Here is a 13,522-nt window from a genome sequence, read left to right on the forward strand (position 1 = left end):
AGAGACTCCAGCTGATTACTAGAGGTTCTTGAAATCTGAGCTGTGAGGATCATTATCTCACCGCCATCCTGCAGCTCTTCAAATAATCTCACCTCCTTCTGTCTCTTTCCTTCTTCTCACCTGTTACTTCACTTGACACCATTAGTGATTGAAAAACCTTCCCCGAGCTCGCCGCACACTCTCCCATTTACCCTTAAACATCAAAGAAGAGAAACTTGCATCCGTCTGAATCAAAGCTTCAGTTTCCAAAATGTTCAACGAACGGCGGCTAACTTGAGCAGCATTTGATTGCAGCAACAGGTCTCAGAAAATAGTGGAAAACTGAGAGCTGTAACATAGAGACAGCTGACGGAAAAGCTTTAGGCTAATGAGGAAAACTGGGAATAGATCAGGAGGAGCATTCTTTAAGGAACATCTCTGAAAAACAATCCTTAGTTCAAAAGCACCAGATTTCCTCAGAAACCTTTATAAAGAAGTCTGTGCAACGTGGGATACATATCTGTTGTCATGGCAACAGCAAAAATGACATGTGCATAGAGATACAAATACATCTGCAAGTTTGAAAAAATAAGGCTGGAAAAAAACAATGTCCCACCCTGGTGGAGGGCGCCATCTGAAGGGACGCTGCCTCATTGTTTTATTTGTTTACTTTAAGGGATTATGGGTAAAAAACAAACAAACATGCAAATTAACATAAATCACACAAAAATCGTTGTGTGTTTTGGGCTGGTGTTTCATTTCTTTATTTATCGCTAAAAGACTAAAAAAACACAATTAATGCAAATCATCAAAACCATGCTGCTTAATAGAAAATTGTCTTATTTGTTGTTTCATTTATTGGACTTTTTGCTCCGAAAATCAATTTTTAACCTCCCCCATTTAAACTCATTAAACTCCATCAGCTTGGCCTCACAACTCGAAAGCAAGAATCTGTCATATGGATTTGAAAAAGCGAGGTTCTGTCTGGTCTCCGCCCCCTTAAAACCAGCTACTATAGACACATAAAAAGTGTCTTTGCTGCTTTTCTGTTGCGTTTTCTCCAGAGCATTTTCACATCATCCAGACCCAGAGAAATGTTTTAAACTTTGTTTTCTTCCCTACACGTCAGGAATCATCCATCAGATGAAGGGCGACTACAACGCGGCACTGAAGCTCCACAAGGCTCACCTGGCCTTCGCTCAGGAGCTGGGAGACTACGCCGCTCAGGGGCGGGCCTATGGGAACATGGGGAACGCCTATCACGCTCTGGGCATGCACGAGCAGGCGGTGCAGTACCACCGGCAGGAGCTGCAGATCTCCTTAGAGGTACACTCCTGAACCTTTCGTGGTGTCTGCGTAAAAATCTGAGGTGTCACATGTCTCTGTGCTGCAGGTGAACGATCGCTCGTCACAGGCGTCCACGCATGGGAACCTCGCCGTGGCCTTCCAGGCGCTGGGCGCCCACGACCGAGCGCTGCAGCACTACCTCCAACACCTGAGCATCTCACGCCACATGCGGGACACTCAGAGTGAAGCCAGGGCTTTAGGTGAGCGGGCAGACGCCGCTCACAACGGTTTCTGAGCTACCGGATCCCAAACGTTGCTCCTCTGACCTCCTGCAGTGAACCTGGGGAACTTCCACAGCTGGAGGGGGGAGTACGCTCAGGCTCTGCCTTACTTCCAGCAGTACCTGGCTCTGGCTCCAGACCTGCAGGACCTGGAAGGAGAAGGAAAAGTTTGTCACAACCTGGGCTATGCTCACTACTGTCTGGGACAGTACAGAGATGCCGTCAGGTCAGAGGAGGTGGCCCCATACATCCCATAATAGTAGCATTTCTGCAGCATCAAATCAAAAGAGAGATTCTAAGTGGGAGAACCTGCAAACCTGTTTTTGCACCGAAAAGTGTATTTCTGGTGGTTTGTGATCAGAGTTTGCTTCTTTTGTTCTTAGGTATTATCAGCAGGACTTGGCTTTGGCTAAAGACCTTCAGGACAAACTAGCTCAAGCCACAGCTTACTGTAACCTGGGTCTGGCCTACAAGGCCCTGGGAGAGTTCAGCAAAGCTGAGGAGTGTCAGAGATCCCTGCTGTCTGCTGCTCAGGCCTTGGACCACACACAGGTTCCTGATCTTCTGTCCTTCACGGTGCGCTGCTGTGCGGCGGGACTCATGCTCTTTGTGTTTCAGGCGGTTTTCCGAGCGCTCGGGAACCTCGGGGATGTTTGTGTGTGTCGGGGCGATCTGCCGGGAGCGGTGAAGTTTTATCAGCAGCAGCTGACTCTGGCTCAGAAAGCCGGCAGTCGGAGGATGGAGGGCGACGCCTTCTTGGCGCTTGGATCAGCTCACAGGTGAGGGAGAACCAACCAGAAGTAGCCGTCGCCTAAATGTCAGTAATGGTTTCAGCAGCAGCAGCAGGCAGTCGCCGGGTAAATGGAGAACAGATTGTGGGCTTCATCTTGTTCTGAATTGTTCTGGGAAGCTGTGTCTGGTTCTTCTGTTCAGACGGAACCAAAGAATGGAAACTCCAGGAATGCTCTGCTGTAGTTTGATCTGATGTCTTTTGGTTTGGTGACTCCTCCCTCCCTCAGGCTGCTCCGTCAGTTGGACTCGGCCTTGTCCTTCCACAGTCAGGAGCTGACCATCCGGAAGGATCTGGGCGATCAGCAGGGCGAGTGCCGGGCCCTCGGTCACCTGGCGGCCGTCCACATGGGGCTGGGGGACTATGCCACGGCCTTCCAGTGCTATGAGACCCAGCTGGGCCTGGCACAGGGACTTAGGGACCCCGCTCTGGAGGCCCAGGTCCACGGGAACATGGGCATCACCAAGATGAACATGGGCGTCTTGGAGGAGGCCATAGGATACTTTGAGCAGCAGCTGGCCATGCTGCAGCAGCTGAGTGGAGCCGAGGGCCTGCTGGACAGGGGGCGGGCCTTCGGGAACCTGGCCGACTGCTATGACGCTCTGGGAGACTACGAGGAGGCCATCAAGAACTACGAGAAGTACCTGACGGTGGCTCAGAGCCTCAACCGCGTCCAAGACCAGGAGAAGGCCTACAGGGGACTCGGCAGAGCTCATAGGTGAGCCGCTCAGGAATCTTTGCTGCTTGTTTATTTCACTCAGAAGTGGCTTTTCTGAGCAACAGTTAAAAAAAGCCTCTTCTTATTTCCCATAGGTCCGCGGGCAGCCTCCAGCAGGCGCTGGTGTGCCTGGAAAAGCGCCTAGTGGTGGCCCACGAGCTTGGGGGGGAAGGAGGGGGCAAGGCCCAGGCCTACGGGGAGCTGGGGACCTTACACAGCCAGCTGGGAAACTACGAGCAGGCCCTGTCCTGTCTGGAGCATCAGCTCAACATCGCACGCTCAGCCGGGGTGAGTCCGGGGGCAGTCGACGCACGGGAGCTGCGGGAATGCCCCAAAGGGGCAGATTTAGGAACATGCAGGGGTTTGTCAGCCCCTCTGCAAACGCAGGACGCTCTTCCAGTGCCGTGCAGGTCCTGACTGCTGAGGGGAACGTTTAAGACAGACAGCTGAAAACATTAACGGTGTCCTACCTGATTTGTAGAAAGCTTCTGGTTCGTGGCGCCGCTCTCTGATTGACAGGATAGAATGGGGTCAAATCAGAATGAAGGGAAGGAAAAGGCGCTGTATAAATAAATAAAAACACTGTTAACTTGAAAAAAAATCAAACAGAAAAATGTGTAAATGTAAAAAAAAAAAAACTTAAAACATGATTGAAAACACAGTAGCAGCTCACTGTGACGTCACTTTCTGTTAGGTAGTTAGCAGCTCAGCCCAGTGGAAATTTTAGAATAAAAGCACTTCCATTGCAACTTTACTTCCGTTGTGAGTTAATGTGTTGTGTTGTGACCCTTCTGGGCCACCGTACATTTTTGGTGAAATCAAAACAGGAACGTGGCTGATCATGCAAGCCCGTGGTGGTTTCCTTTTGTGTTCAAATGTTTTTATGCTGGCGGAGGGGGGTTAGCATGACGCTGTGACGCGGACCGGCTCGAGACCTGGTGGAAAATAAGATGATTTAATCCTGGGAAACTAAAACAACAAACAAGCCAGCGGAATATCTTTTTTCTCTCTTTTTCTTCTTTTTTTGGATAAATACACCGTCCCAGTGCCATTCCCCTCCCCGATTTTTTTCCAAAGTAAACTCCGAACGTCCTGGAGAGCTGCAGCAGCGAGGAGGATCTGGACAGCCGCCCCCACCAAGCGGAGCCGACCCGAAGAATCACCGGGAGCTTCTCCACCGAAGACGGAGTTTGAATCTAACGCGTGGGATATGCTTCTTAGCATTGATGCCAAACTATCCAGCTTCGACAGCCGTCTTTCCCCCCTGGAAGTTCTTCACCGGGAATTTCAAGAGATCAAGGATGCTCTAGAATTTTCCCAAAAACAAGTGGAAACCCTGACCGCGGAGAATTCAGCGCTGAGGGAGTCGGTAAAGTCCATCACTGATGGAATGAGCCAACTCTCTGAAGAAAATAAGAAGATCAAGGAGTCCATTCTGGATCTTCAATCAAGATCCATGAGAGATAACCTGGTGGTCATGGGAATACCAGAAACACCAGAAGAAAACGCCGAGGAAAAAATTAAAAACTTTATTCAAAGCCAGCTAAAGCTTCCAGAGGAAAAAGTTAAAACCATAAACTTTCACCGTGTGCATCGCATGGGAGCAGTGAGACCTGGGAACCGCAGGCCCAGACCCATCGTGGCCAAGTTTGTCCTTCACAAGGAGAAGGAAGAGGTGAGGCGCCGTGGCAGGGAGCTCCGGGGAACCGACTTCAGGATGGATGATCAGTTCCCCAAAGAAATCTTGGAGCGCCGAAGGATCCTGTTCCCCATCAGGAAGAAATTTCTGAGCGAAGGGGCCCGCGCTGTCATATCTGTGGACCGACTCTATGTGAATGGACAGCTCCACTGCGACCCAAACGTCCCTCCCTGGCTATTCTAAATCATGGATGTATCCACACCCTTTACACTCTCTGCACAGGTGTTAGTTTATGCTTATATGTGACACACTGGGCATAACTCACGGGGCATAAAGGTTTTCCACTTTAGGTAAAATCACCACCAGTCTCCTCAGCAGCTTCAAGCCTGTTTATGATAGGTTTGTTCTGTTTCTACCCTCCCTGTTTCCTTATTTATCCCCCCCTCTGCACTCCTTTCCCTTTTTTCTTTTTTCACACACTATTCCCTCCCCCTCACCTAAGCTGCCACATAACCCAGCCACTCTACAATAGTACTGATCTGCACAACACACTCAGACACTCAGGATGTCCAGCATTACATCACATGCACTGTACAGCACACATTAAGCCTCATAGCAACATCAAGCACACAATTATGTGTACATATATACTCATTTTTGCCTCCATCAACAACATACAGTTTCTAGCATTCACCTCAACAGCAGCATGTCCACCCTAAGGTTAGTTACTTGGAATGTGCACGGAGCTGGAACCAGAGAGAAGAGACTGAAAGTAATGAGCAAATTAAAAGATCTCAAAACTGATTTTGCGTTTCTTCAAGAAACTCATATGTCTAGTTCCTCAGTGAATATTCTCGCCACAGCAGATTTTCCCAACGTATATTCAGCCTGTTATAATTCTAGACAGAGAGGAGTAACAATTATGATAAATAGGGAAATTAAATTCACAGAAACTAGTACAGTCATAGACCCAGAAGGAAGATTTATAATAGTCACTCTTTCCACTCAAAATATGCAGCTGTGTTTAGCTAATGTGTACGCCCCCAATGTAGATGACCCTAAATTCTTTCATTCCTTCTTCTCTGCGCTATCTGAACATACAGACAAATCGCTAATCATTGCAGGTGACCTCAACATGTGTTTAGATCCAGAGATGGATAGGCTAAATAACACAGGAAATCTTAGAATCTGGCAATCCACAAACACTGTTAAACAGTACATGGAGGATTTTGGTCTTTGTGATGTTTGGCGTTTATTCCACCCCACGAAAAGAACTTATACCTTTTTCTCCACAGTTCATCAATCATACTCCAGGCTAGATTATTTCTTGGTTAACAGCTCCTTGTTGAGCATAGCTACGGAAGCACAGATCCACCCCATTACTATCAGCGACCACGCACCAGTTTCCCTGACTCTTAAAAACAAAACATCACCACCTTCATTAAGGAGCTGGAGGTTCAATACATCGTTGCTCAGAGACCCTAACTTTATAGATTTTCTTGCTAAAGAATGGTCCTCATATCTTCAAAATAATGACCACCCAGGTATTTCCTCGTGCCTTTTATGGGAGGCCGGGAAAGCAGTCATGAGAGGAAAAATAATCGCCTTCTCATCCCACAAAAAAAGAAAAGAAAACTCTAAACTAGTGGATTTAGAGCAAAAAATCAGACTGTTAGAGGAAACCTACAGCAACTCTCCGGATGAACAAACTCTACAACAAATAAGGAAAGTAAGAATTGAATTAAATGAAATAACTAATCAAAGAACACAGTTTTTATTACAGAGACTACGCTTGGAGAGGTTTGATCACAGTAATAAATCTGGGAAATATTTGGCAAATCAACTCAAAATAAACAAAGAGAAGACAACTATTTCATCAGTCATAGACCTAACAGGAAATGCAACACATGATCCAGCTGCAATAAATTCAGTTTTTAAAAACTTTTACCAATCTCTCTACTCATCCCAAATTAATCCCTCTGACAATGACATCAACAGTTTTCTCAATAGCATAGATTTGCCTAGACCAACAGAGGAACAAATCACAGCCCTGGAGTCCCCTTTTACTAAAGAAGAGCTACATAAAGCATTAACCAACATGCCTAGTAAAAAAGCCCCAGGACCAGACGGCTTCCCAGCAGAATTTTATAAAGAGTTTTGGCAAATCTTAGCTCCCATTTTTCTCAGAATGACAATAGAAATTAAGGACAACAATTATCTACCTCCAAATATGAATTCTGCTAATATAATTTTACTTCTGAAACCTGGGAAAGATCCCACATCACCATCCAGCTATCGACCCATATCGCTGATTAATGCAGATCTTAAAATAATCTGCAAAGCTTTGGCGGGAAGGCTGGAGAAGGTAGTCCCCTCTCTAATACATCCTGACCAAACAGGTTTTATAAAGGGTAGACATTCATCTACCAACATGCGCAGATTAATCAACCTCATAGATTATACAACCATCAACAACCGAGAAGCAACCATTTTGTCACTGGACGCAGAAAAGGCATTTGATCGGGTCAACTGGAAATTTTTAATAGCCACCCTGAACAAATTTGGCTTTGGAAAATCATTTATTAACTGGATTAAAATACTATATGCCTCTCCTAATGCTCGTATCAGAACAAATGATCAAACATCTCCAAGCTTTAATTTACAAAGAGGAACCAGACAAGGCTGTCCACTATCTCCGTCTTTATTTGCACTATTTATTGAACCTCTAGCTGCTGCTATTAGGCAAAGTCGAGACATTGAAGGCATTCAAACCAAAAATTTAGAACACAAAATAAGTCTTTATGCAGATGATGTTTTACTATTTACTCCTAATTCACAATCAAATCATCTCCCTAATTAATAGATTTTCCTCAGTTTCAGAATACTCCATAAACTGGTCTAAAAGCACAATTTTACCAATTAATTGCAATTATCTAAATCCGTCATCTATTAAAATTACAAACAGGCAACATAAAGTACTTAGGTATAAATATCTCCTCTAGGCTTTCTGATCTACTCAAGCTAAACCACACCCAACTACTTAAAACAACCGAGGCTGATCTCACTAGATGGAAAACTCTACCCATTTCTCTAATCGGGAGAGTTGCAGCCATAAAAATGATGATTCTCCCAAAAATTAACTACCTATTTTCAATGATTCCTTCCAAACCTCCAACTACTTGGTTCAAATCATTAGACTCATTCATTTCCCAATACCTCTGGGAAGGTAAACCCCCACGGATTAGTTTAAAAACTATTAAAAAACCTAAAGATAGAGGAGGACTAGGCCTTCCAGACTTCCAGGACTACTACTCCGCGAACAGATTGTGTTATGTACAAAAATGGCTGAATCCTGGTGTGCTGGATGAATCCTGGCTAGACATTGAACAAAATCTCTGTGATAACCTAGATATTTCTAATTTACCTTTCTTCAGTTCTAAAATTAAACAACACAAATGCTTCAGAAGTTTAAACATCAGCTCATCCTTAACAGCCTGGTGAGATTTTCTTAAAAAAAACAACCTCACATTATTTCCATGTAAACTTACCCCCATTTGGAATAACCCTGACATTTTGATTAACAAAAACATGATTCATTTTGCTTCATGGAAGAACAAAGGAATCGAGCAGTTCCAGCATATAATTCAGAATAGAAAATTTATGTCCCTCTCAACGTTATCCTCAACCTATGGAATTAATATAAACAAATTTCTAGAATATCAGCAGCTTAAATCAGCTATAAGCACTAAATACTGCCTGACCCAAATAGACCTAGACCCTCCCCTTACAGTAACACATTTCATGGACCTTAAAAATCCCAAACTCACCTCCAAAATTTATAAGATGTTATCAGACATAGATGAAACCATTTACTTACCCATGACAAAATGGGAGTCTGAGCTATCATTGAATTCTAGTGATCAATTTTGGCTACAGATCTGTTTGAATGCCTTTAATATGACCAAAAGCCCTAATCTGCAACTTATTCAATACAAGATTCTCCACAGAACTCACTACACCGGACAGAGGTTATTTAAAATGGGTCTCAATCAGTCTGCTACATGCACACAGTGCATAGGTAACAACATAGACGACTATTTGCATGCCCTGTGGGTCTGTCCACCTGTCCAATCATTCTGGCGTAAGGTTTGTGAGGATTTATCAATCTGGTTTAATCATAAGATTCCTGCTTGCCCCAAATTCTGCTTATTAGGTGACCTGAATAACATCAACATGGAATCTAACAAGGCTTATATGGTTCTCACCGCTGTATGTATAGCAAAGAAAACTATCCTCCTAAACTGGAAATCTAAAAATAATCTTAGCATCAACCACTACAGAAACCTCATGTCAGAGCATATTAGTTCAGAGATAATGTCCTCCACAAAAAACCTGTCGGCTTCAGACTCTCCCTGGCTCCAGCTGGTTAGTCACATCACCTAGTGGGGGTGGGATGGTGATAGGTTGAGCCGGGTCCTGGCTGGTTGGGTGGGCCGGGGTGGGTTTGGGGGGGTGGGCTCTGCCGGGCCTGTCGTTCTCCCGGTTCGGGGCTCTGGTTGCCTGGGTGGGGTGGTGGTGGGGGCGCACACTCTGCCGGCAACTTGGCAGGGGTTCCTGGGCGGGTGCCTGCTGGGCGCAGGGTAGGCAGTGCGGCTGACCGGGAACGGCGGCCGGGTGCCGTGCTGGGTGGCTGGTCGCCGTGGCGGGGGCTGGGGGGGGGGCTTGGGGCTCTGGGGCCTGGGGTCGTCTGCCCGTGGCCGGTGTTTCGCCCGTGGCCGGTAGTTGGCGCGTGGCCTGGCCCCCCGGGGGTCGGCGCCGCAGTCACAGCAGGGGTTAATGGGTTCACGTGGGTGGGTTTATTTCATTATTATTATTATTATTATTATTATTATATTAATTATTTTATTATTATTATTATTATTATTATTATTATTATTATTAGTATTAGTATTAGTATTAGTATTATTATTATTATTATTATTATTACTTATTTATTTATTTTTGGGGGGGGGGCCTGGGGGGGCAGTGTGCTAGTCCTTAGGGGGGCCAGGGTATGAATGGTGGGGCTGGACCCCCTGCCCCCCCGTTCTGGCACCGGGACCCTTCCTTGCTGGCTGTCTCTCGGCGCCGCGAGGCTCTGGCCTCCGACTGCGGCTGGCTTGGCGTTTCTGGCTGCCCGGCCGCTCTGGGAGGGGGGGCGCCTACCACGGCCGGCTGGGGGGCCGGTCGCTCGGGGGAGCCTTCTCCCCCGGTTGTGCCCATCCGCCCGCTCCTCCCCGCTCTCACCCAAACAAATATTGCACACAGGCACATAGGGCCCCGGGATCTGGATGGGAGGGGTATGCTGGCGGGGCTCACTGGGGATGCCCCTCTCTGGGTTCTCGTTGGCACCCGCCCTCCTCCCCGCTTTTTACTTGCATATTAGACACTCTGATTCATCTAGGGCCTTGTGGAGAGGGTCTGGTGGAGGGGGGCACGGTGAAACATCCGTGTTCACCTTTCGCTGGCCCCCCCACAATTTTAACTTCCTCTGTAGACACACACACTGCATGCTAGCAGCACACACACAGCAAATACACACCACTCACAGAGGGACTCCGGAGTGGGGGGCTTTGCGGCTTGGCAGCGGTGGATCCCCCCACACTGGTGACCTCCTATTTTACCTGCAGCACACACACAGCACTCCCACACCTCCATACATGGGTGGGGTCGGGGGGGGGCGGCCGGTCTTCACCCGCCTGGTCCTCTCAGGGCGGCCGGGCTTATGGGTGTCCTGTCGGCTGCGGGAGGGGTCGGGCATGCGGCGCTGGGGGTCGGCCGGCTGGGGGGGGGGGTTGCTGCTTGGCGGCGGGGGTAGGGAGGGTAACCAGATGATTGTGAGTATGTGTGTGTGAGTGCATGGGTAGGACCGACCTGGGGGCTGGCTCGCTGGGACCCTCTGGGGCTTTCCCTCCCCATCACAGAGAGGGGAGGGCACTGAGAGGGTTGGGGAGGGGGGGTCAGATATTATGGCGGGGGGGGTGGTAGTGCGTAGGGTTTTAGGGGGGTGGCTGTGGCTGTGGGTGCGTGGCGATCCCTGGGTTGCTAAGGTCGCGGGCCTGGGCTGGCTTGCGGGGACGGGGCGCCGGTCGGGTGGTGGCCGGCTCTTGGGTTCCGGGGGCCCTGGCTTCGTCCCTGGCCTTTGTCTCGGTGTCCGGCGCCCGGTGGCCCCCATGGCTGCCGCCTGGTACGGCTAAGCGCTCCTGTCTTGTGGCCTGGGGGCCGGACACTGGGTTCGCTTGTGCCTCTGGGCATTGGGGGGGCCCCTGTAGGGGGGCCCTCTCTGTGCCTGGCTGGTGGGGTGGGCGGTCCCCTCCTCCTCCCCTCCCGGGCTGCCTGGGTCCGGATGCTGGGGGGGCTTCTGGCCTGGGGGGCTCTCCTCCCCTCTCCTGGTCTGGCTGGTCTGGCTGGGTAGGATCTGGCTCCCTTTATGAACACACGGTTCACGTCGGCAGCATGCATGTATCTCCACCCCCACGTGCACGTGCACACTCCACACTGCTCCCTGTCTGCTTCATCCCTCCTCCTTACCTACAGTGTATTGATGGACAGTTTTTTTTTTCTCGCTCATCTTAGTGTCAGATTTTCACCTTTGATGTAACATTCGTCTTTCCAGCAGATCTGGTATAATTGTTACAGCTTAAATTAATAACTTAGTCAAATCAGTGCTTGTATCCCCCACCTTTTCACCTTTCTTCCTTTTACTCTCTTCCACCCTCCCCTCACATTCTTCCCCTCTCCCTCCCCACACACACTAAATGTAACAAATAAATAAAAAATAATACGACAAAAAGGGGTTTATACAAATCTACACTCTAGTTTCTTGAAGCTATATAACCTCTTTTTGTGATAGTAAAACCTGTCCAACACAAAAAAGCCTTCAGCTCTAATCTGTTTGCTCAGCTGTTGGACAGAACAAGTTAAAAAAAAAAAAAAAAAAATGTTTTTATGCTGCATTGTCGCATTTTTTCTGATGCGTTGTTATTCAGCTCCATCAGACACTGAATCTGTTGTTTTCAACTAAAAAAAGTACAAATGTTTTCTTGTAAATAAAAATCAAAAATAAATGTTTTTTACTCAACAGGATCAATCCCTGGAGGCGGAGGCGAGCGACGCTCTGGGAGGAGTTTATCGGCTGATGGCCGACAACGAGACGGCTCTGCAGGTTTGTTCGGGTCTCTCTAGTGTTTCTGACCCCAGCAGAATCTCCTGACCTGAGCAGCAGGACCAGGATTCAGGTTGAGGTCAATGTCGTCCGCAGTGGCACCAGAGGGCGCTGGACATCGCCGAGCAGACGGGCTGCACCAGGAGCCAGGCGCGGGCCTGCGGGAACCTGGGCCTGACCTACGAGGCTCTGGGGAACTACGAGCGAGCCGTGGTCCTCCAGGAGCAGCACCTGAGCGTGGCGGCGCAGACCAACGATCTGATGGCCAAAACTCTGGCCTACGGCAGCCTGGGCAGGACACACCACGCACTGCTGAACTACCCGCAGGCTGTGATGTACCTGCAGGAAGGTGAGGCTCCTGAATATATCTATCTCTTTTACTAGTGTGATTATTTCTTCATTTATAAGATCGTTTTTAGGAATTTTGGTGATTTTATTTTGGTTTATCCCAAGTAAATGGGTTCACCGGTGCATGTGGTAAGTGTATCATGAAGTGTTAAGGATAATGGAAGCTCCTCGCTCTTATGACGGACGGCTGATGGCGTCATACAGCGTCCGTGGTAACGTGTGTGAGCTGGCTCCTTACTGATCGTGCACAGGTGTGCATGTGATAAGTATGATAGGTAAGTGCCCCACTGAACAGCTTTTAACTTGTTTTCACATAAAAGTCCTACAAGTTTCTTAAAATAATAGTTTTTGTCTAAGTTTTGGAGCCTAAATAATAAACGAAAGGAAAATTTTCGGAGCTCAGCTTAGCTTAGCAGCTTGAAGAACAGACGTTTGCATTTCCCTAACATCTCTGTAGAAACCAGCAGAAACTTCTGGATGCAAAGAAAGAATAGAGAAATGTTTGAAAGAAATCGAGCGAAGAGTTCCTGCTGGTTTTCTATCTGGGATTTTTTCTCATATTTGTCGGATCTTCTTCAGCGTGTTCAGGTTGTGCTGTGGTTGTTGGTAGGTGTGTGGTTGTTGGTAGGTGTGTGGTTGTTGGTAGGTGTGTGGTTGTTGGCAGGTTGTAGTTGTTGGTAGGTGTGTGGTTGTTGGTAGGTTGTGGTTGTTGGTAGGTGAGTGGTTGTTGGTAGGTTGTGGTTGTTGGTAGGTGAGTGGTTGTTGGTAGGTTGTGGTTGTTGGTAGGTTGTAGTTGTTGGTAGGTTGTAGTTGTTGGTAGGTGTGAAGTTCTTGTTAGGTTGTAGTTGTTGGTAGGTGTGTAGTTGTTGGTAGGTAGTGGTTGTTGGTAGGTTGTGGTTGTTGGAAGGTGTACATTGTTGGTAGATTGTGGTTGTTGTTAGGTGTGTGGTTGTTGGTAGGTGTGTGGTTGTTTGTAGGTGTGTGGTTGTTGGTAAGTTGTAGTTTATGGTAGGTGTGTGGTTGTTGGTAGGTTGTGGTTGTTGGTAGATTGTGGTTGTTGGTATGTTGTAGTTGTTGATGGATTGTGGTTGTTGGTAGGTTGTGGTTATTGGTAGGTGTGTGTTTGTGGTAGGTGTGTGGTTGTTGGTAGGTTGTAGTTGTTGGTAGGTGTGTGGTTGTTGGTAGGTTGTGGTTGTTGGTAGGTGAGGTGTTGTTGGTAGGTTGTAGTTGTTGGTAGGTTGTAATTGTTGGTAGGTGTGTGGTTGTTGGTAGGTTG

The 13,522-nt window shown here is 47.7% G+C and overlaps 1 protein-coding gene across 3 annotated transcripts in view; it reads left to right on the forward strand.

Annotated features, from left to right (window-relative positions):
- ttc28 (tetratricopeptide repeat domain 28) overlaps positions 1 to 13,522 on the forward strand; it is a 111,493-nt gene that overhangs the window by 76,624 nt on the left and 21,347 nt on the right. For all 3 annotated transcript variants that reach the window (XM_023960667.2, XM_023960669.2, XM_023960670.2), the window contains 9 exons: positions 1,109 to 1,305; positions 1,373 to 1,526; positions 1,602 to 1,773; positions 1,931 to 2,099; positions 2,166 to 2,326; positions 2,567 to 3,055; positions 3,151 to 3,343; positions 11,818 to 11,898; positions 11,995 to 12,247. In XM_023960667.2, coding sequence (XP_023816435.1) covers positions 1,109 to 1,305; positions 1,373 to 1,526; positions 1,602 to 1,773; positions 1,931 to 2,099; positions 2,166 to 2,326; positions 2,567 to 3,055; positions 3,151 to 3,343; positions 11,818 to 11,898; positions 11,995 to 12,247 — 1,869 coding nt within the window. The remainder of the gene's footprint in view (positions 1 to 1,108; positions 1,306 to 1,372; positions 1,527 to 1,601; positions 1,774 to 1,930; positions 2,100 to 2,165; positions 2,327 to 2,566; positions 3,056 to 3,150; positions 3,344 to 11,817; positions 11,899 to 11,994; positions 12,248 to 13,522) is intronic.

The sequence above is a fragment of the Oryzias latipes genome, chromosome 12 (genome assembly GCF_053564925.1).
Source record: "Oryzias latipes strain Hd-rR chromosome 12, Olatipes_Hd-rR_3.1".
Lineage (NCBI taxonomy): Eukaryota > Metazoa > Chordata > Actinopteri > Beloniformes > Adrianichthyidae > Oryzias > Oryzias latipes.